The sequence below is a fragment of the Photinus pyralis genome, unplaced genomic scaffold, assembly GCF_008802855.1.
Source record: "Photinus pyralis isolate 1611_PpyrPB1 unplaced genomic scaffold, Ppyr1.3 Ppyr1.4_LG9, whole genome shotgun sequence".
Lineage (NCBI taxonomy): Eukaryota > Metazoa > Arthropoda > Insecta > Coleoptera > Lampyridae > Photinus > Photinus pyralis.
This window is the reverse complement of record NW_022170878.1, coordinates 22669133-22693626: the sequence shown is the minus strand read 5'-3', so window position 1 is coordinate 22693626 and position 24494 is coordinate 22669133. Positions and strand designations below refer to the sequence as shown.

The following is a 24494-nucleotide window of genomic DNA, read 5'->3' as shown; positions in this document are numbered from 1 at the left end:
TTGGAGATTAAATAAGAAGACTTTAATAACTATTTATAGGGGTGCTTTGGAGCCAGCATTATTATATGGAGCTGTGATATGGGCGAATAGAATAAAAATTTTCAAGAAAAAAAAATTATAAGTATTCAATCTTACATTCTAAGAAGAATTTTTAACATGTATGATAGGACTGCAACAAATTCAGTAACAGTTATTTCCAGAATAATGCCTATTACATTAAAAATAAATGTAAAGATTCAAAATTATAATTTAAGAAAAGATAAAAATATTACTTTGGGAGAAAACGTAGTAAATTATAATACATATATAAGAAATAAAACAAAAATTGATTGTGGACATCCGGCAAAAGCACATAAAAATTTAGAAAACTTTGAAGACGAAGAAGAAAAATTAACAAGAGTAGAAATTAAAAAACAAATCAAAAATTATTATTTAAATAAATGGCAAGAGGACTGGGATGAATTGGACAAGGGGAGGGAAACATATCAATACATACCAAACATCACAAATAGATTAAAATGGAAATTTTGGAATATCAATAGAGGAATTATACAAATTATAACAAATAGAGGACTTTTCAATTCTTTTTCTTATAAAATTAAAAAAAGCGAAACAAATATGTGTACATGTGAAAATGGAGTAGAAAGTGCTGAACATTTGTTATATGAATGTGAAGAATTTAAAATTGAAAGAGAAGACTTTAAAAATTTATTGGAATTAAAAGGAATTATCATTTGGCCTGTTAACAAAATTCAATGTCTACAAGAAAAAAATATCAGAAGCATTTTCGGAAATTTTTGCAGCAAAATTCAAAAAAGAAAACTAAGTAAAATTTTAAACAAGACAATTAAATAAATTTACAGAGACCTCCAAGTGGTTAGGGACGGCAACGAAGTCTAGGTAACCCTTTTTAGGGCAATAAAAATCCTAGATACGGCCAACTCCTGTAAAAATAAAAATAAAAAAGTTATACAAAAATTAAGGTAAGACTTATTATAGATAATAGGGGATATGCTGGAAGGCATGAGTACCTTTAAAACTAACACAAAGAACTCCTCTTCTGACTGATTCTCCTCGCTCATTAACAGTCAAAATCTTTTTTAGCTGAAGCTACTTTTCGAGGTAACAGTCAGGTCTCTATGATCGGCAATACTCATTCTTCAAGCTCAACTTTGAAATGTTGAATCTGTTATCAACCGGTGCAACTCTCGCCTAATAAATTGTCCGATGCCACAGAACGTGCATTGTTTTAGTTGTGACCGGCCTGCAGTGACTATGCCTAAGTGCCCGAAATGCAACACGAACCAGGGAAACTGAGGGTTGAGTCTTCTATCCTAAGAAATTACTCACCAATTTTAAAAATTTAATATAAGTAAACAATCGACACAAACATCAATCTTGTGCAGTCAACAATCGATCTCACATATTAGAAATCGTAGGTAACTAAACTACTACAATTCATCGACAGGGTAATTATTAAGATTTTCGTTTACTTTAGATATGGCATTCTCCAGCACCTTCATGGCGTCTTCCACCCCATCCAGCATCGTTTCCAAGCTTGATCTGGACAAACTTTCCTCGTTTCTGTCATAGCAGCTGATACCTTCGACGTTTTCACTAGAAAATACCCCACTGTCTTTGTCGGGTAGGTATTTAATGTTTTTATTCCTAAATACCTTCAGCATCTCTGTTAGTTTTCCGCACGGCAACACACTATTAGGCAAATTGATTTCATTAAGTGAGCTGAGGTAGTACACGAGAAGGTTGTGGTTGAGACTGTTGAAACTATTTCCTTCCAAATTTAGTCTTGTAAGTCCGCCTAGTGGGTAAAACACGATCACTTTTAATTTAGCAATTTTGTTGTTAGATAAGTCGAGGTACTCCAAGGCAGACAAGTGGGAGAATGTCCCGATACGAAAGCTTGATAGGTTGTTGTCGGTCAAAATTAAACGCCGTAGTCCACTTAATCCAGAAAACGACTGCAGATCCAGAACGCTGATGTTGTTGTACCCCAAATTTAAGATATATAAAGAGTCCAGTGCAAGAAACGCGTTCGGCGCAATCTCCTCGAGATCGTTATACGCAATGCTTAAAGTACGCAAGCCGTGGACACCCCTAAAGGTATTTTTGTTCAAAATTCTAATTTTGTTAAAATCCAACTCAATGGCACAATAGTCATAGTCGTTCGTCCACTCTGGGTACATCCAAAGCTCTTGGAAACTGCCAGGTACAATGGTATCAATCAAATTGTACGCAATTTTAATTTTGAAGACATTTCGAAGTCCCGAAAATGCTCCGGATTGGAGAGTTGACAGTTTGTTGTGCTCTAGACTGAGCACTCCCAATTCTAGAAATTTTAACTGGTCAAACGCGTTAGGTTCCAACTCGGAAATTTCGTTAAAGCTTAAATCCAATCGCAAAAACGTATTTACGGGGAATGTTTCCGTGTGCACGACCCTTAGTAGATTGTGACTCAAAATTAAAGTCGCCTCAAGTTGTAACTCGCTAAATGCTCCGGAGTTGATACTTTTCAAGGATAACCCCGACAAATTGATCATATTACTCCAATGCGGGAGACGTGAAAATGCGCCGGTTTCGATACTTTCAACCAAAGATCCATTAAAATCAATGAAATTTAAACTCGGCAGATCGGAGAAGGCACCGTGCTCAATCTGCCTTAGTTTGCTGTTGCGCAAGCTGACGAATTGTAGTTGGCCAAGGTCTCGAACGCAATCAGAGGGAATCACGCTAAAATTGTTGTTGCTTAAATCTAAGGTGTTCAGATATGGCATTGAGTTAAATGTGTTTGGTTCCATATTCTCAACTGACAGTCCAGAAAGGTTCAAGTCTCTCAGAGAATAGAGATTTTGAAACGCACTGCTTCCGATGTTCTTGATGCGGGCGCCTTGTAGGTCTATGAAATTTAAACTGCCAAGGTTGGAAAACGCCTTGGCTTCAATAAGTTCCAGTTGATTGTAGTGTAAGCCTATCGTTTGAAGTATCGGAAGGTCTGCAAAGGTATTCGTTCTTAGTACGGTGAATTTATTGTCACCCAAATGCAAGGAGACTAGCGACTGTAGGTTTTTAAATGTTCCTCCTTCGATTTCGCCGATTTCCGCATTGGAGAGGTTTAGCTCCCTGAGCGAGTTTAATGGAGAAAACGTTCCATTGCGCAAGATGTCAATTGCGTTGCCGGACAAGTCCAAGTAGTCCACCGTAGTTAAAAACGAGAAAGCGCCGTGGCTGATACTTTTAATCCTGGACCTGTTCAGGAAGAGCTGTTGAAGTTGATTTAAGCCTTGAAATGCGGATGTTTTCAGTTCCATAATATTGTTCATGGACAGATCGAGAAAGACAAGGCTTTCCAAGCCGTCGAAGCTTCCAGACGAAATGTATTTGACGGTGTTATTGTTGAGATATAACCGTTGAAGGTTTATTAGACCAGCAAAGCTCTTCGGCTCTAAACCTGTAAGGTCATTATCGCTCAAATCTAAAATTCGCAATGCCTCCAAAGTTTGAAAGGCTTCCGGTTCTACGCGGGCGATCCGTGAACAATTCAGCACCAAACTCTCTAACTGACGCAATCCAGTAAAGGTCCGTCGCTTTAAGTTTCTGATCTGATTCTGTGACAAATCTAAATGGTTCAAACTGTGCAAATCGATGAATGAGCCAAACTTTATCTCGGTAAGCGAACTGTTGCGCACCAATAAGATACGTAAGCTGTTCAGATAAGTGAAGCAGTTCTCTCTGATTTCAGATATATTATTATTGCTCAAATCCAAGGTTTCCAGATGAGTCAACTTCGAGAAGTCATCTATCTCGATCTGCTGAGTATTGGTGTAAGATAAATTCAAATCACGAATGTTCTTCAAGCTGCCCAAAATCGACCGGAATGACTCAAAGTTGGTACCGGCCAAAGTGAGGGATTGCACACTTGGTGCACCAAAATGCATTTCCTCTTTCACGTTTCTAATAGGATTAAATTCCAGATTTATGTGAACAAAGATCCTAAAGACGTTTGAAGGTAACGCGGTTAATCCATTATGACTCAGGTTTAACATTTTCGACCCCTCTGCCTGAAGCAGAAAACCATTTTCTTGGAACTGATCCACACTTATTTCTTGGATTTGGTTATGGGACAGGTCCACAAGCATGAGATTGCGCAATCCCGCGAATCCAGTCAAGTCTAAAGTGCGTATGTGGTTGTACTCAAGGAGGAGGTACCTTAGAGAGGAGAGCTTACTGAATATGTTGCTGTGTAAGCTTTGCAAATCGTTACTACTCAAATCAAGCGTATGCAATTCTGTCAGTACATCGAAGGGCGTATCGATCTTCTGTATACTGCAATTCTTGAGGTAAAGGCGTTTTAATCTACTGAGACCTGTAAATGAGTTTGTCTGCAACGTCACTATCGGATTGAAACTTATGTTCAACACGTTTAGATTGTTTGAATTTTTAAATCTGCTCCCAAGCCAATCAACATCGCCCTTAATACGGTTGTAAGATAGATCCAACTCTTCAAGATTATATGAATCTATGTCAAACTTTTCAATGTAATTGTTCGTTGCTGATAAGGCTTGCAGTTCATTCATAGAAAAGTCTGGTATGTAAAAGATAGTTAAATTATTAAAATTTAAGTTCAAGTACTGCAATGGTAAGTCCTTTAGAAATCCAATGGTTGCGATTTGGTTGTTTTCCAAATCCAGTTTACGGAGGTTTCCCAAATTGCGAAATGCGCTATAGTCAATCGCAGCTAGGTGTAAAGATTTGAGCGAAAGATCATACAAAGAATTGTGTTCTTCAAATGCATTTCCTTCCAATGCTGTAATAGTTGTGTTTTCAATCCGTAGGTACTGGAAACCGCTATTAGATGCTACGTCTTGAAGACTCGTACAAGAAACTTGGTCACCGTAGTAGTCTCGTACGCATATCTGTGTTGATTGTAGAACTAATTTGAATAATACGGTGAGTAACAAGATGATTCCTGTTTCGTCCATGTCTCCTAGAACAATAATTACATTTAGTATGCTTAAATTATGTAGAAGAAAGATCCCCATAGCTCTTACAGCTGTAGGTGTGAACTGTAACGATGGGAAATTTAATGGGATTAATTCGTAATTTGACTCCTGTAGGAATCTGAAATTAATCTAAATTTCTATGAAGGGAGGGCGGTAGTTTCGGAGACGTCATATTTGTTGACATTCCCACCAGTAGGTATAATTACTATCACCATTACATTTAGTACGGTTAAAATGGTGTAACTTTCTACTGCACAATCTGTGGACTGTATAGAATAATTTGCAGTTGGAGGGAAACTTTTACTTTGGATGTTGAGGTTTGGGTCTAATTGCACTGTACTAATTTCCACTTCCTTCCATATATACGGAAACCGAACCAGAACATTCCTGTTCCTTGGTTAGAGTAGCGATTGTAGATCGCGCTCTGAGAATAATTTACCTGTCCCTCCGTTAAAGTAGAGGTGTCGGTTGTAATAGCGCGCTCTTCCCGGATACCTTCCGTGGATTAAGGGTGTCCGGCTGTATAACCGCGCTCTTAATTAAGTTTACCTGTTTTTTAAATTTCGGTAAACGCTGCGAATGTACGTTCGCGCTCGCCGATCACTCCTGCAATATACCCTGGGTAATGTTTTAGTTGGGTTATAACGTAAAAACTTACAAGAAGAAAAACTTACAAGAAATTATCTCTGAAACTACCTGCCGATTTTGATACTGGATACTAACAGGTTAAATTACAGAGATAAATAAAACATGAATAAAACTACAAGGTAAATCAAGGACCCCTTCTGTCAACGTTTCAAGTTGGGTCGCATTCAGCCATTATAATTTAGTTTCTGTGCAATTGTAAATATTTAGTTAAATTGTGTATATATTTTCTAATCATTATATTACTTATATTCTACCAAGCTTAGTTAATTAATTAGAGGTGACCTGGATCTCCGATATCGAGCTACGCAGAAGAGCTCCCTGTGTTCCTCAACGTAGGTAACCAAACATATACAGGTTATCTTCACGAGCAGAAGGGAGATTTTAGAGGTCCTTTAGTTACGAAGAGGCTCAGGGTAGCCTGTAACAGCTAGGACCGTTTACAATGTAACATGTGCTCGATATGTTTGTCTAGCAGTGTGAAAGGAGCAGACATTTCTGAAAAACTCCTAACCATTGTGCTCGTTAATGCAACCCATGATTTAAATTGATGTGAAATCGAAAAAAAAATTTAATTTCAGGTTCAAACCTTTTGAGCTCAGAAGGGCACCCTATGCCTTATCCATAACAGATAACAATACAAACAAAGAAACAATAGGGGTAGTGAATAGCGCGAAGCAAAATATTGCGGTTTAGCAATTGTCTGCGCAGTTTTAAAAAAGTACTTTTAGTTATCAGTGTGTGGTTGTCAAATCAGTTGTGAATTTTCTCATGATTAAATGCAAAAAAAGAATAAAGGAAGAGAAATTTCTTTAAAAATGCCATAAAGACTGGCGATTATTAAGAGCTTGTTTATGGATCGAATCAAAGAAGTTATAGGACTGAAACCACGTTGATTTTGAAACAGAAAGGCAGTTACACATTAATCTAATGCGTTGCTGGACAAATAAACGTCTAACACTAAGTAATCGTATACCAAAACCGTAATTAATACGGAATAAGGATGAATAATTCGAATGACTTTACACTAGCAAAAGCAAAATTTTGATTCGACCATGGATTGTCCGTACAAATCGGTGATATATTTTATATAAACTTTCCGAGTACCAAGAGTAGTCATCGATAAAATCGGGTCTCGGAAGGTAGTGTAAGTAAAAATCACAAATATCGGAGCGATTTGCAAGACTAATAATACTCTCCAATTAAAGGTTTCGTTAATGCTTGCAGTTAGACAGGAACACTATCGGAGCGTAGGTAAACAACTTCCATCTAAGTAGGTCACCGGGTGTAAATTTTTGAAGCAGGTAATGTAGAAACTCATCTGTCACGTGACGTCGATAATGCCGGTCTTGCTGAAATGACAAGGTAAAAATACAATGTCATTCACGTACTGCGTATGTAATAAGTAATATCCAGGTAGATCATAACGAATCAGTTATCCAGAAGAGAAAACTATAAGAAAATTTGAGGGAATTTTGACGTATTACGAAGAATCCTTAATCATAATTACACACCTCACACTTATTACTTCAATGGAGCAACCACAGGCACATCAGAAGTAGAAAAATATGGTAGTAGCCAAATCCATAAGACACTAAGTCAAGAAAAAAGTAATGGCATATCAGAAAAATAATTGCCTACAAACAATATGAAAGCAAAATCTTTACTGCGCGAGAGGAGTAAAACTCGTGTGCCACTTCGAATTAAAGAAGGGGTGGTATTAGAAATATGAAAAACATCTGCACGGCACTGTACCTGCAGCAAAAGTAAAAATACTAAGGTAAAAGAAACCTATAATACTCAAATGACCTCTAGCGGCGAAAATAAAGAACTAAGGTAATAACTCTACTATAGGAAGAACTTACATTTTCACTAAACGTGACATAATGTTGGGTCAGATGGAAGCTCTTTAGGTTAGAATAATTCCGGAGATAAGGGCGGACACTCCTGTATGTGTGAATGTTTTAATTTCCATTGGTTTATTTTATCGGAATTTGATATTTTGGTGTAACGAAAAGGCAGGAGTGCGCGTTCATTTCGGCGTAACTGGGGTCACGAGTTCTGTTTCGTTGATTGAAGACCAGTGGAAGTAGAGGGGAGCAAAATGAGAGTGATAACTACATACAACAGAGAAGGAATGAAAGGTGTTAAGAATAATATAGAAAACATTGTAGATGAAAGGTTGGAGGAGGGGCTAATATTGCGAGGAGGTTTAAATGCCGGAACAGGTAATAAAGGAAAATGGGTAGAGATGGGCAGAGTAACACAGGATAGAAAATCAAGAGATAGAGATTGAGATAAAAAGGGAGAAGTGTTACTGGAATTATCAGAAGAGGGTGGATGGAGAATTTTAAATGGAAATGTAGAGGGACATGCAATACACATACACGGAAACAAGAAATGGAGGTCCATAATTGATTACATACTAGTAAACGGAACAATACTGAAGGAAATAAAATAAACATATCACCAACCAATAGCTAAAAGGGGGACAGAAAGATCAAGAAATGGAAAGATACAAAGAGGAAGGTTATGGACAAGAGAAACTGTGGAGTCGAATAAAAAGAGACTAGAGGAACTAAAAAAATATGGGGGGGGGGATGCTTAGGAGTGTAAAAATAGGTAAATGAAGGGTGAAAAATGGTGGGACAGAGAGTGTAAGTACTTTTTTTTACTGATGTAGAGAGAAAGAAAAGGAGGAGGAGGAGTTGAGACAACATAAATAAAAAGCACAAAAGGAAACAGAAAGAATATGAAAAAATATGAAAAACGAATCAGGTAAATAAAAACAGATGACGATTGGAAGAGGACCAACAGAGGAAAAGGCAAAACATACCAAGCGAGAGAAATACAAATAGAAGACTGGAAGAAGCATATTAATAAGTTACTACAAGGAAATCAGGGGGAAGATTAGATAGGTAGAAAGCCGATATTTCAGAAGTATTTAAGGGTCAACTAACGAGACTGAAGAAAGGGAAAGCGACAGGAAGGGATGAAAAAAATGGGACTTGAATTATCGCCACAGATAGTATCAAGGAGAAGCTGAGGAACTAATAAAAAAGATGTTGAAAGGAGGGGGGCTGCCGGAAGAATGCGCGGAAAGGGTAATATTGCCGATAAAAAAAAAGATAATAAAGACTATATTGACAATTATATCAGGATAATGACGACTGCCTACAGAATACATGCGATGGTATTGAATAGAAGGTTAGAAAGAGAAATAGAGAACAAAATGTTGGAGGAAACACAAAATGGGTTTTAGAAAAAGTAAGGGAACGATCGAAAAGGGGGTTTTTAAATATGATGTACATATACGAAAGGGGTTAATTCTTTGATTAAAAATAACCATCCAAATTTGTACATACAGGAGAAAATATAGCCAGGGTCAAAGTGTAGGAATCGTAGTGGGAAGAAGGAAGATATGGTCCCTGGTATATACTGACGATACAGTAATAATGGCAACAGAGATAGGACAGATGAAAGAAATGATGGGAAGAATTTAGAGGCATTGAGAAAGAAAGGGAATGGAGTTAAATGATGAGAAATCGAATATTAGGGAGGATAGAACTAGAAAGGATACAAAGAAGGTATTACAAATGGATACTGAGTTTAAAAGGATGGACACCAAATTCCATATTAGAGGAGTAAATAAAAATTGAAATCAGAATAGCGTCTGGACGGGTAAAATTCGAGGAAGGGTGAAAGAGAAAGTGAAAGAATGTTTGGCAACAAGGATGAACACAAAACGAAGCAAAAAATATTTGTTGCAAATTCCGTCCGTTCGTCCGAGTGCTGCTAATTAACTGAAAAGTGCTCAGTTTTTTTAATATCCGAGCAGAGATTTATTTCTAGGGCAATCTTAGTGTTTGTCTCAGTATTAATTTTAATAACAAACGTCTCGGGTCAAATATCAAGGGTCAAACGATAATACACTTTGTATTATCGTAAACAAGCGAAAGCAGAACTTCTTTATCAGCCTCGCCGGAAAAATGTACTCTGATGACCCATCACAAATCATTATCATGACGTATACTATGTATTAGCGTGGGTCGATTTTTTTATTGCGTTATGCCTGTAGTTTTAAAAGTTGTCAAATGGTTTTAAAGTAACCGTAAATTTTTTATTTTTTTTTATCTCATCATTTAACCCCCCCGCCCGACCCTGAAAAAAATTAAAAATTAAAAGTCGTATATCGATAAAGCCTGGTGCGTTAAAGGACTTAGTTTGGTCCTAAATAATTCAAAAAAAAATATCATTCAGTTTAAACCATGTTTCACCCCCCCGCCAGGTAATTTGTCAATAACGCCCCCTTCACAGTCGACGCCAATGGTAAACCGGGCAAAGTCGCGCAAGTTTAACCTTGTCAGGGTTAAATGCTCGTTGCGTTTGATTAACTTAGTTCACTGTTGACTCTCATCTTGTGTGGTTCTGCGTTAATAGTGTTGTTTAGTACTTACATAATAAATCCTGTGTTATTAGTGTCTTTTTTAAATAAAAAGTCATGGCTGAGAGAAGTAAGAGTAATAAGGTCTTAACGCGGCTGACAGTTCGTGATCCCGTGTTTGATGAACCTACTACACTATGTGAAACAAAACTTCCGTGTTATGGTGACGTTATGCGATATTTCCTGTTTATTCAAAATGACCTGGCTGCTAGTGGTGAAGGTAAAAATAAAACAGTTTCCGAGTTAATGAAAATTGTGGTAAAAAAAGTGCAAGAGATCTGGAGCAAGGCAAGTTTACCATTTATATCAGACCAACAGTGTATTGCCTTATTAAAAAAGTATCACCAACAATTTATGAACATTAAAAAGTCAATTAAAAAGACAAGTGATGCTGCCAAAAAGAAATTACAAGTATTTCGCGATGAAGCTAACTCTAAGCTTTTTGATATTTCAAAGTGCAAATGTGCAGATTTTTCGTCATGTGCTTGCCCAAAGTCGAGCAAGGTTCCTAAAATTGAGCAAGAATTTCTTACAGATCAAAGAACCACACGGCAAATGTTTATTGGGCAAGTGGATGTCAAGGCAACAAAAGTTTTAGAACAAAGACGAAAAAGAAAAAGTGTAAATATTCCGTGCAATATTCCAGAAACAAAAACTGAAGAAGATTTATCAGACATATCAATGCAAAGTAAATCAGACTCTGATCTTGATTATGAACCACAACCGTCAACTTCTAGATCAGAAATGACTTTCAAACTTCCTGCACTAGCAAAAGCGATAGACCGGACTGGATTGTCAAGCAGAAAAGGAGCAATGGTCGCTAGCGCAGTTCTTGAAGATATTGGGTTGATATCCAAAACTGATAAGTCGTATGTAATAGACAAGTGTAAGTTAGACCGACAACGAAAAAGGCAACGACTTGATTTACAAAAAGGCATCCTAAAGGAGGGTGCTACTCTCCAAGCTCTTTATTTTGATGGTCGCAAAGATCGAACCCTTCACATTGAGAAGCTAATGGACACGTCAAGTAGAAAAACTATTGTCGAAGAACACATAGTGTTATTGAAAGAGCCAGGTAGCGACTATTTAGGACATGTAACACCTGAGAATGGTGCAGCAAAGACCATAGCTTCGTCGATTTTCGACTTTTTTACCGATAATGACATATCATCTACCGAATTGGTTGCTGTCGGATGTGATGGCACTGTTGTGAACACTGGATCTCACGGTGGAGTAATTAGATTGTTAGAAGTACATTTGAAACGACCCCTGCAATGGCTTATATGCCAACTACACGCGAACGAATTACCACTACGGCATCTAGTTCGACATCTGGATGGAACCACTACTGGACCAATAACATTTTCAGGTCCAATCGGCAAACTGATCGAATCTTGTGAACGATTACCTGTTGTGATCTACAAAAGAATAGAAGTTGAGTTACCTGAGGTAAATTTAAAGGACTTAAGCACCGACCAAAATTATTTATACCAGATTTGCATTGCAATATCTACTGGAAACTGCCCGCCAAATTTAGCAACTAAAAATCCTGGCAAGTTATCCCATGCAAGATGGCTTACTACGGCAAACCGTGTTTTGCGAGCTTACATCGCAATGGAAAAACCTTCGCACAGTCTACAAATTCTAACAGAGTATATCCTGCGGGTGTACGCAAAGGTTTGGTTTTTAGTCAAAACTATACCATTATGTACATCAGGCACACTTCATCTTTGGAAGCTAATCCAGTACTCCAGATATTTAAGTGATGAATTAAAAGCTGTAATCGATCCTGTCATCCAACGAAATGGCTTTTATGGCCATCCTGAAAATATTATCTTGGCTATGATTTTTGACTCTCGTCGTCATATTAGAGAGTTGGGCTACAGAAGGATATTACGCTGCAGGTCTAAAGAAAACGAGTTGAAGGACACGATAAGAAAATTTGAAATACCCAAGTTCAACTTTAAAGCCGATAATTATCTGGACCTAATAAGTTGGCAAAACATTAACTTTAGTGAGCCACCAATGACTAAACATTTAACAAATGAAGAAATTCAAGAGTTTATTGAAACTGGTGGTTTTCCAGACGGCGAACTGTGGAAGTTACCCTGTCACACACAGGCTGTTGAACGAGGTGTCAAATTAGTGACTGAAGCATCATCGGCAGTATGTGGTTTTAATAATCGGGATGGTTGGATAAGAGCCACAATAGCATCTAGAAAAACAATGTCAAAGTTTAATACAAAATCAGACTATGAAGTTGGAAATTAAAATTTTTTTTATCTGTAAGGGCTGGCGGGGGGTTTAAATAAAGCTTAAATTAAAAAATATTTTTTTTGGGTAATAAGAGAACCCTTATACTTAATATTATAATACAGGCGCATTAATTTTTTAATTATTATTTTTTTGTTTTTTTTTGGCTCCAGCGGGAGGTCACCCCGTAAACAAAAAAAATTGAAAATATGTATTTAAGATTCGGTTAACTATTAGCAACTTTTTAAACCACAGGCGTTCTGAAATTCGAAAAAAAATCTTTAATCGACCCACCCTACTATGTATGTCGTTCCTACATTTCTTTAAAAACGGACTTGATTAATTTTCAATTCTTTTACCTAATTAACGCTTACAAAATGGTTTTTTTATTAACGAAAACGGCCTTCTATAACCACTGATTGTTTCTTTCGTTCCTGCCCTACGAATTAAATAAAAGTGAAGGTTATAACTCAACATTTCATATATGGCTAAATCTTAACTATGCCACGTTGCATTTCCCATGATATAATATATAACATATAATATATAATATACAGGGTGACAATTTGAAAACTTACCACCCCCCATATCTTAGTAAATAAACGAGATATTTAAAAAAATCAAAATCCGTTTCGGTAAGTCGAAGGGGGAATCACAATGACATAGTTGGCGACGCACCCCCTCCAACCCCCTGCGCCCCAGCCACCCCAACTTTTAAATCTTAAATAGTGACCCCCCATGTGTGATACGTCGTTGGAAAGCTCTGAAAAAATGCTTTCCAAATAGCATTACATTTAGGTTAGTAATTATCGTGAAAATCAAAAAAATAAACTAATATGATACATTTGAAATTTGTCATTTTTAAAACGCAACCGGCGAACATAGACGAACTAAGACAGATAATAATTCAAGAACGTCGAAATATTGCAAAACCGATTGGAAAGGTTCGACAAGAGTTTGAGAATAGATTATAACTGGCGATCAAAAATGAGTTGCTGTCGAGTCGGCTTTGGAAGTTCAAGTTAAATACGATTTAATAATAATAATAATACCTTTATTTGGTTACATATTGCACCCATATTATCAATTCAGTATAAACAAAAATAATTACAAGTTAGTACATTGCGAGAGCAATAGTAACTAAAAGGGCGAAGTTCAGATAGTAGTTGCCCAAGCTCCTACTTCTGCTCTTCCACTTAACCCATTTTACATAAATATATATTTAAAGAACGAAAGACATTAAGCTTGACAGAATACCGATACAGAATTTAGCTAGCGTGTGGTCGCAGTTATATGGCAATGAATCCAGAATAGATTGTTAACTAATGAATTAGTATTAGACGAAAACATGAGAACTGCACTGTGTTTGCTGCAATATTTGACGATCAAGTATGAAGCGTTGGATATACTGTTTAAATTTTATAGAGTTTAGGTTTTTGCAGGAGTGTGGCAATGCGTTGTACAGCTTGGCAATGCTATAACTGAAAGATCGTTCGAAGATGGAGGTTTTGTGTAAAGGTGGAGTTATTAAGGTAGGAAATCTAGGATTGGAACTGAATCTGATTTTATCGTAAAGATAAGTTGGTGTTTTTTCGATGATTATTTTATGGTATAAAGTAGCCGCATGCGCAAGTCTCCTATTTTCCATGTTTAGCCATTTTATTTCGGTTAATTTATGAGAGATGCGATCATACTTCTTTACACCATAAATCAATCTAAGGCACGAATTTTGAATTTTTTGAATTCTATATTTGTCAGCTGCATCCAAACGAGGGCCATAGAGAGTATCACAATAATTGAACTGTGAGAGGACAAGCGATTCACACAATATGATTTTTAGATGTTGGCCGATGCTATAGCGATGATTAAATATCAATTTTAAGTTCATAAATGCTTTTTTGATCATTATTGAGACTTGTTCTTTGAAACGCAGGTGAGAATCCATTATCACTCCAAGGTTCCTTACTTTATCTTGAACACACAACGTAGAGTCTTTTACCCGAATTTTTACCGCATATTTTTGCCGTTCTGTAACTTTAGTTCTCCCGAATAGCATTACCGACGATTTGGAAGCATTAATGTACAGTCCATGTGTTTCCGATACTCCCACCAATTTGCAAATATCATTGTTTATATATTCCACAGCTTGTGTTACATTGCACTCATGAAACTGATAATATAGCTGGGTATCATCTGCATATTGGTGAAACTTTACATGCTCCAGACATTTGTGGAAATTTGAGGTGTATAGAATGAAAAGCAAGGGACCTAAAATGGAACCTTGTGGCACTCCACTGCATAAAGGAATAGCTTTAGATTTATGACCATTTAGCAACACTAGCTGTCTCCTATTGCAAAGATAATTTCTAATAATAGTACCAGCATCAATACTACATCCCACATAGTGCAGTATACTCAATAGTATTTCATGATTAATAGTGTCAAAGGCTTTAGAGAAGTCCAGCATGACTAGTATCGTGAGCATTCCCAAATCATATGCGGTGAGTATATTATCTGTTATGTTTAATAGAGCCGTTGAACAACTGTGTCCACTTCTGAAACCCGACTGCATCTTAGGTAACACCAAGTACTTATGAAAATGAACCTTGATTTGATTTGCCATTATCTTCTCTAAAACCTTTGACAAAACAGGCAGTATACTAATTGGACGCAAATCATTGTAGCTAGCGGGGTTGTTTTTTTTAGGTATAGGAATTACGTTCGCAATTTTCCAGACCTCGGGAATCACGTTCGATTGTAAACATACATTAATTATATAAGTTATGTGAGGAATCAAAAACGGACAGCACAATAAAAGCATAGGTATATACACTAATTCCATCTTCACCCACAGCCTTAGATTTAATGTTATAAAGAACATTCATAATGTCATTGTCGGAAACTTGCTGAAATTTAAGTTGTGTTTGAAAATCAAACATGGTGTTCTCCGAATAGAAATTTATTAATTTTTCATCGGCACGATCTTTAGATTTGGGTATGAAGGCTTCATTAATATCATCAGGGTTACTTAGTTGCAAGGGAACTTCAATCTTGTCTTTACAGCAAATATTTAGACTTTTTAGTTCTTTCCACAGCTTACGAGATCTGATGTTATTGCGAACGTGATGATCTAAATACGCCTTTTTTTCAGAATTGACTGCGTAAGTTGTATGGTTCCTTAGTTTTTTATAATAATCCCAATGCGCACTATTTTTTGACCTTTTATATTTGTGCAGTGCAGCATCTCTCAATGACATCATGAGCTTAATATTGTCTGTAAGCCACGGAGATTTGGACTTTGTTATGCGTACCGTTTTCAATGGCGCAAAAATATCAAATATACACAAAATACACGAATTGAAATAATTTACAATATCATTAATGTTATCAAGTTCATACAAATGATTCCAGTCAAGGGAATACAAGTATGTGGTGAAGTCAGAACTGTGTATTTTGCTAAAATCCCTATAACTTTTTAGGAGAGATTTCGGATAGACTATATTAACAGGATATTTACAAAACACCAGAGAATGATCCGAAATATGATGCACAGGAATAGTTCCATAATCATCAACGCTTATCTTAGATGAGAGAATGATTAAGTCCAACAAAGTAGAAGAACCTGCAGTGATCCTGGTGGGTTCTGTGATTATTTGCATTAGTCCAACTTCGTATAACACATTGTGAAAATGTAAGCAAGCTTGTTTGCCAGCGTCTAAGAGATCCAAGTTAAAATCCCCCATACAAACAATATCATCAGTAGCAATTGTCATTTGTGCTAAACAATTTTCAAATTCATTAATAAAGTTTGACAAATTGTACTGTAATTTCCTATAAATTGCTCCTAACGCTAGGTGTTTATTATGTAATTGTATTTTAACCCAGACTTGCTCAAACGTTTCTTCATCGTCTAAATTTGTGAACACCGTGTAATTAATATTGTTTTTAATATACATTCCTAGGCCACCACCCCAGGTTTTAGTAATTCTATCTTTACGGATAAACGTATATCCAGGTACACTTACGGCTGAAGATTGAACTTTTGGACTTAACCATGTTTCAGCAACTCCAACGATGTCATACTTAGCCGACATTATATTATGCTCCTTGAAATCTACAAAATTACTTAAAATTGATCTAACATTTAGAAATGCAATCTTCAAACTATGCATTAGTTGTTTATTGGAGGTTTATAATATTTGAAAAAATAATAGCCAATTTATATGCATGCTAACCAGACAATGATGATAGGTAAACAAAACAGAGGCGATATGCATATTGTGAAAACAATGTTTAACTGAACTATAATTAAAAGGTTCTGTAGTAACAGTAACTAAAAATAAAAAGTTCCAATTCTTAAAGAAAATAAAATAAAATAAAATAAAATAAAATAAAATAAAATAAAATAAAATAAAATAAAATAAATTCAATATTCGGAGAAAGAAAAATCGTAGAATAATTAGTGGACATCTCTGAAGTCATTTATGGAGCGGATACGGAAAATTTTGCTACGGTCGTCTTTACGCATTAATATTTTGCCATCACGTGTCCATAAGTATTTTATTTTATGTTCCTTCGCGAATGCACGTGATTTGGCGTAAAGAACACGATTTTCTGCAGTGAGTGAATCATTAATGTAAATGGGGCTATTGCAGTTTATATTAGGTAAATTCGTGAACATTTCACCAAGATCCTTCACAACAGTTACTCTTTTGACACGTTTGCACTTCATAAATTCGTATTTATACAGTCTACTAGTAAAGGTAACTATGATTGGTCGCGGTTCTGTAGGCTTGTTTGGATTACGGGCTAGGCGGTGGCAGGCATCTACAATTCCGTTGCTAAAAGCAAAACCCACGGCGTTACCGATCTGCGACATAACGAATAGAACATCTTCATCTTTGAGCTCAGGGACCCCTTTGATCTCCACTGCGTTCTTCCATGTGTGTTGTTCAAGATCATTGATCTTAAGCTTTAGATCTTGAATCTCTCCCCTCAGTTTAGTGTTTTCACCTTCCAGATGTCCAATCTTGCCCAAACATTCATCTATTTTCAGTTGTTGTGCTTTTAGAAGTGTAGAATTGTCGTCAATTTTTTCATGACACAAATTTAAAGATTTAGCAAAATCGTCTTGGTTGTTTTTGATTGAAAGGATAAGGGAATAAACCTGATCTAGAGTAACACTAGTAACATTGTCCGTTGGCGATACCGAGTTGTTAGTGGTTGGTTTCCGTGCAGAGTTATGTGATGATGACAGACATAATGTACATGTCCAGTTGAGAATTTCTTTTGATTCACGTAAAGCATTATATTCGCAAATTGTGATATTTATGCATTGCAGGTGATAAGTATTTACGCACACAGTACACTCAATGTTATCATCATACCTGTTTATCTTGGTGGAACAGATTTTACAATTAACACCGCGCACCACACTTGAAGTACCAGATGCCATTATTGTTAATAATATTTTGAATTATAAGTGTAATTAGAAAACATTAGCCAAGAGCACTTAATACACGTCTTACTCGTTCCACGTACGTAACTTTTTCCATGTTTATTTTTTGATTTGCACGATAATTACTAACCTAAATGTAATGCTATTTGGTATGGTTGGAAAGCATTTTTTCAGAGCTTTCCAATGACGTATCACACATGGGGAGTCACTATTTAAGATTTAAAAGTTGGGGTGGCTAGGGCGCAGGGGGTGTGAGGGGGTGCGTCACCAACTATGTCATTGTGATTCCCCCTCCGAAATGAGAAAATGCAGGCTATGTGGAGATATTGATCATCTTGTATGGGAATGTAAAGGGGGATGAAAGGGATAAAATGATGAAAAAATGGGAAATTGTCCGTGAAGTTGGACTGTCGACTTGAAAGGAATTAAGTTCCAGGTATCTCATAAGTGCTAATTTGTGCTGCTAATTAAAAATGTTGTGCTCATCAGGTTAATGATTTTACTGATGACACTCCAACTTCACGCTTGAGTGTCACCATCGATATTTTCAAAATTTTCTTTTACTATAATTTTGTGCTCATTTTGTGCTAATTTGTGCTGCTACTTTAAAATTTTGTGCTCGTCAGGTTAATGAATAATTAAATTTTTTCTGATGAGACTCCAACTTCAAGCTCTAGTATTCTGGAAGTTGTTTTATACTACCTTTAAATCGTTTAATTATTAACGAAATGATTATTTTTATGTAGCCGTAAAGAGGAAAAAACCACCTTTCCGACGATACCAAACAGGATCCATTTATTCAATTATTTTGCTTTCAAAATAATGTCTGATTGCGTTATGTACACGGACCCGGACAAATTTCCCATTTCACTTTCATATTAATAGGTAAAATATTTTACTGTACAAGGTATAAGATATATTCCATACTTTTGACTAACCCTCTGTATATACCTAATACTCGTATTTTGAGTTTTGTAAGTTTAATGGTTGTTTAAATCTTAGACAACATTTGAAAACCGATTAGTAATATTTATTTGAAAAATAATAATTTCCTTTGTGCGTTTTAGTCTTCCTGAAGTCGCTCAATTTACTAAAACTGCTGAAAAAAGGAAATAACAAACCATTTCTTAAGAATTCCGTCTGAAAAACATTTTTGTGTCTTTTGGCCACAATTCATTCGAAATATGTGATACAATTCCAGAAAAAACAAAAAAGATTCTCGCGTAATGAATTTTACTCTGTGCGGATAATTAATGCGCGATTTTGAAGGACCTGTTACAACTGCACTAATACAAGGGTAGTTATGTTAGTTATGTTATATTAGTTATTATATACTTATAATTGGAAGCCCATATCGGCATTTTAGAAAAGATTATAAATTAAAAAATTACAAACTACGGCTGTTATTATTTTATAATGCATCGTGTTTCATTTGTTTAATTTTCCAAGGCCTACCTAAAAGTGTAGGGTACTTTTCCAAACAATCTTTCGCTCCAATGACAAATGCCGGAAATACGTCAAAAGTAAGTGTAAGATACAATTTAAGCATTTTAATTAATTAATTAATTAATTTCATTTTCAAAGTATTTGAGGTTAGGAACGAGATTTTGAAAAACGGTTTTCACTGGCCTCTTTGGATGTTATTTGGCTACTTTTTCATAAAGAAAAAGTCATATCAGTCCATTTGATTTATTTTATTTTTTTAGGATTTTTGATCACAATGCCAAAACTAGCCCCCTGACGGAGAAGGATTCAACTAAATTAACTATATTTTGATTCTTATTGCCCAAAGAATGCTCTTTTCAACTATACCAAATTTGTTACAATCGGTCCAACGGTTAAGAAGTTAAAGCAGGTTATTGCAAAAACAATTGAACGCCCCACGCCATTTTTTTAGCGCTTTTTCCAACAAAGTTGGGTGCGCTATTGCAGCCACTTTCTCTGTCCGTCCGTCTGTCCGTCTGTCCGAGGCCTTAACTACTCCTACAGTTTTCAAGATATTTAGTTCGTTCTTTTTGCATTTGGTAGCGCATCGCTCTGGTACCTGAATCAAGGAAAATCTTGACGATTGAACTGCGCATGCGCCGGCTGCGCAATGTTAACTTTTTTATTTATTAATATATTTTGTTGAAATTTTAATCACAGATACTTGTAGTAAGGGCAAATATATCGCATATAGTAAAAATCAGATGTGCGCATGCGCAGACTGCGCAATACCAACTTTCTTATTTATGGAGATATTTCTTTGAAATTTTAACCAAAGATACTTATAATAAAAGCAAACGTATTGCATATTGTAAATATCAGATTAGTACGCGCATGCGGAGGGCGCGCAATATCAACTGCGCAGTAAGTGTTAACTTCCTTATTTATGAAGATATTTCTTTAAAATTTTAACCATACGCCTCTAGTAATGAAAAACATAGCGCACATAGGTATGGCCTTTGGGGAAGTATTGATCAATTTATGGAAAATGCGCTGAAGATACTCGCTTTAGGTCGAAAACCTTTTTAGTTTTTTTTTAAACAACCGAGTTTTTGTTTTTACGAAAATGATAGATAAACTGGATCTCTTTAAAAATGTGAAAAAAATGTTAAGATTATATTGCGAAATTTAAAGAAAACGCAATTTTAAAATTTAAGATGGCAATTACGGCCTCTGGTGGTCATTTTTAGAACTTGAAAATATTTTCCAGCGTTTCCTCGACAGATTTACCCAATAATTTTTTTACCCCTAAGTCATACGACAAACGGTTCCTGAGATATGCCCGAAGAACAGTCTTATTGGGCCACCCGGTCCAATTAGAGATGATAAAATTCTATGTTTCAATTTTAATTTGTTTTGACCTAGCTGGATGAGTGTTTTGTGAGTGGTGTAGTGAACGCACCATTGGACACAGCAATGCATAACAAAATAACAAAAGTTGAACAAAATCCGCCTAGGGAAACGGCCAACGCACATGTATGTACGTACTTACGTACAGACAGACGGAAAATTTTATTCTTTTAAAAGTTGCTTAAAATGATCTAAAATGGCAAAATTTGTTGAAATTTTGTTCACAAAACGACGATCGCAATTGTATCCACCTAGCTCAAGCGAGTCATGCGAAAAATTTGAATTGCCCATTGACGGGATGAGCACAAAACGTGAATAAAATGAAATGTTTAACATATACCTATAGGTTGACACTTGCTACGGGGGTTCCTTCTGGACTTGAAAATTACCATCGGTTCCGCCCGGCAAGGCAAACCGTCTTCTTCTCAGGCTGCTCAATCGATAAAAATAAATGCTCCGGCTAACTCAAATCGGTGGGCTTTTAACTCTTTTGAAACTGCGTAACAAACCTTAACCTGCCGCCTACCAGTCTCCTGCCTCAACTCCTACTCCTCCCTTTCCTTCCCCTCGTTCTTCGTTAAAGACAGGCACATTGAAACCAAATAGATAATATATTGAAATGAGATTAGCGATACAAACAACTTACAGGGATCTAGCAGTTCTTCTCTTCTCCTTGTAAAAACACTAGCTTAACAATGACAACTAAACTAAATAAAAAATCCTAACAGGTGAGACTAATTTACTCAAGGGGTGGCCATCCTCTACAGTTTGAAAATTGCAACAACAGGTAATCGGTTTTTAATCCAGCATGGGCTGGGACTTATTTAAATAAACCCAAAAATTTATCCTACTCTTTGGTAATCGTTCATTGGACTTTAATAAACAATCAACTCAAAAAAATTTTTTTTTCTATAGCTTAATTACCAAAAAGTGGAATTTTACAGAACGTTACAAATTTAATTAGACTAACCTTCACAACATTTGTACAGCCGATCTTGTGAACTGCTCTTTCCTCTGGTACAGGGTGGATGTGATGAAACCTGACACTTAGGTCTCTGTGACTTCCTAGGGGGTGGCTTGAATTTAACACACGGAAACAAAAATCCACGGTGCCTATCCTTCCTCGGAACGAAAGCAAAGTTTAGTGTTTGAACAAGTCTCTGGTTTGAACGGAAACTTAGTTCAGGAAATCCTTCGCGTGGCGAGTGGGAGACGGCTAGTTGCCAAAGTTTCTACACAGCACGGGTACTTAATTTAATTTTATTAGTTTATTAGCTTTGATCGCCTGCGGGAGACGGATTTTTTGAGTTAGCGGTACGGCAGAACACAAACTTTTATGATCACTATCCGACGGTAAACCGCGATGGGTCAAAGTATTATTTCACCAGCTCTTCTTGGGGCAAATATCTCTCCGAAACGTAGCGCTCCTTCGACAAATGACCTTACGGCACTAGTAGGAAATTCCACCTGGGGCGGATCCCGAAATTCTGCGCCTTGAGGACTAGGGCAGCACTTTGAATTATATATCCTCGAGAAATCACAACGTATCCTAACGCGATTCACTGCATCCAAAGTAAACTGGGGTGAAGCTCAAGGGTTCGCCAAAATATCACCTGAGTGGAACCTGGGTCTTCTTCGCCAAAAAATCAACGCGAAAAGAAAATAACTCTTCGGAACGGGTGCAAAAAGCACGCAACTGGGAGCAACCGAAATAAGCCGGTGGCTCAAACCGCCAAGTGTACCAAAACGATCGCTCAAGGTACGTGTCGACCGCTTGACGTACTAACCGCGAGTCTCCCCAAAAACGATCCCCTTCTTCAGAATTGAAATGAAAAAACCACACCCAAATTACCATAAAACAAAAATGGCTCCCGCTAGAAATTCTCCCATTAGTTCAGATAAAGAAAACTTAACCCACTCTAACTTCGTCGTCAACCTCAAGGAACTGCTGACTAAACTGATCTCACGGTTTTCTGCTGATGACGTGAAAACTCCTTATCTCTTGACGGCTCGGTGCTACATCCGCTCCTATTCTCGGTCCAGACGGCGCCAAAGTTGATAAACTAACGACAAACAAACTCGCATTACTCATGATGACGTCAATCAGCTTTGCACTCTTCCCACGACGAAATTAAATCTGAGCGAAATTAAATCTATCGGACCATAGTCTTGAGCGAACCGAAATGCCCAAACACAAAATTTCTAACCGGAACAAATAATGAAATATACAGGGTGACCTTCACTATCATGACAAGAAATTTCGAAATTTTTTATGAAATTTGGCGCGAAATCAAACCACTCGTTACACACTACAGTGAGAAGCTGGCGGCACATCCCAAAAAATTTGAAATTCTACCGTTACTCGCACAAAATTTTAAATTAGCAGAACAAATTAGCACAAAATGAGGCCAAATTAATGCATTAAACAATTTTAAAAATACCAATGTTAACACTACAGCGCGAAGTTGTGAAGTGAGTGTCATCAGAAAAAAATGAATTACTCATTAACGTGATGAGCACAAAATGTTTAATTAGCAGCACACATTAGCGCAAAATGAGTACAAAGTTATGAGATACTTGGAACTTAATCCCTTTCAAGCCGATACTCCAACTTCACGGACCCTTAAAACGATTTTGCGGAAATGTCGTAAATTTATGCAATCTGCAGTTCGTATCAAAATCCGGTATTCGGCATAGTGTTCAGAAAAATAAAAAGAGAAATATGCATGTGGTACAATACTGGTTGCGCCGTTTTGAAAATTGCAAAGGGGGCGAAAAAATGCGTCTGTATCAATTATATATTATATGAATAATTGTATTGTACCGTTCATCCGATTGCGATGAATCTTAGGGGGATGGTTAGACGTATTTCCGCGAGGATTTCCGATTTTGAAAAATTGTACGAGGTGAGGCGGCGCAACTGCCGAAACTTCGTGACTATGGGAACGGGAACACAAGAGCTCTTAAAATGACACATTATTGCATTTGAGGAAACATGTTTTCGATTGGAACCAACCAATCTGTTCGGACAAACACTCTACAATTGCTACTTTTTAGATAATGATTATTAGTACCTACTCGATTTTCTTGAACAAAGCTTCCTTTCATAACTTCCCCTTAGTTTCAATAATACGTCTTTGATGGAGTACAACCCTAAATGATTGGGACGCGTGCAAATTACCCCAAATCAGTGGGCGAAAGTTAACTTACAAGATTTTAATTTGGGGCTCACTTTCACACACTAAACAATCATAAACTGTATGTAGAAACGTTACTTACCATTTAAAGTTACTAATAATACTTGAATCTAATTACGATTACGTTATCTTACTTTCATACGTCTGTATAAGCATTTCCATATCAAGTCTAAAAAGAGAATCCATGATACGTCCTTGAAAAATGTAATCTCTTCTTTGTTGTAAACTCTGAATGTGCATTAACATTAACAATAATACCAAGGCCGGGCCGGGACCCAGCTCAAATGGGCCTCCCAGATTGAATAAACTAGTGTTTTTATACAATGGTAATATAGTCACCTCGAGTAAACTAATGCAGTGGAACGGAACAGTATGATCAGCTACTAAGCTTTGATTTTTTTGGGCTCTTGAAAAATGTATACAGGGTCTAATTTAGAACTATGTATAAGATACTGAAACAATTAGTTTTTTTTCAAATAAACCAATAGTCCATACTGTTTCCTAAAAGTGTCAAGATTGGAGGACACAATTGCTGAAGAGTATTTTTGGGTCAGATCCCAATGCAAAAACGTAAACATTTTCTTGATGTAGTTTACTACAAAAGAAGGGACTAACGCAGTGATGAAAACAGCGCGTCCAATGTT

At 36.6% G+C, this 24494-nt stretch overlaps 2 protein-coding genes across 2 annotated transcripts in view; one reads left to right on the top strand and one right to left on the bottom strand.

The window, feature by feature from the left end:
* The window catches only part of LOC116180243 (pickpocket protein 28-like), a 33644-nt gene extending 28695 nt beyond the window's left edge, over window positions 1–4949 (top strand). Inside the window, exon 10 of the mRNA XM_031500138.1 lies at window positions 4851–4949. Within this exon, the coding sequence (XP_031355998.1) occupies window positions 4851–4884 (34 nt within the window). The 3' untranslated portion in view covers window positions 4885–4949. The remainder of the gene's footprint in view (window positions 1–4850) is intronic.
* Window positions 1414–23927, bottom strand: LOC116180242 (chaoptin-like). Its single transcript, XM_031500137.1, has 2 exons — window positions 23864–23927; window positions 1414–5002 (listed from the first exon to the last, which is right to left on the bottom strand). The coding sequence occupies exon 2, from the start codon at window positions 4995–4997 to the stop codon at window positions 1452–1454; it is 3546 nt and encodes a 1181-aa protein (XP_031355997.1). The 5' UTR covers window positions 4998–5002; window positions 23864–23927; the 3' UTR covers window positions 1414–1451.
* Between the last annotated feature and the right edge of the window lie 567 nt (window positions 23928–24494).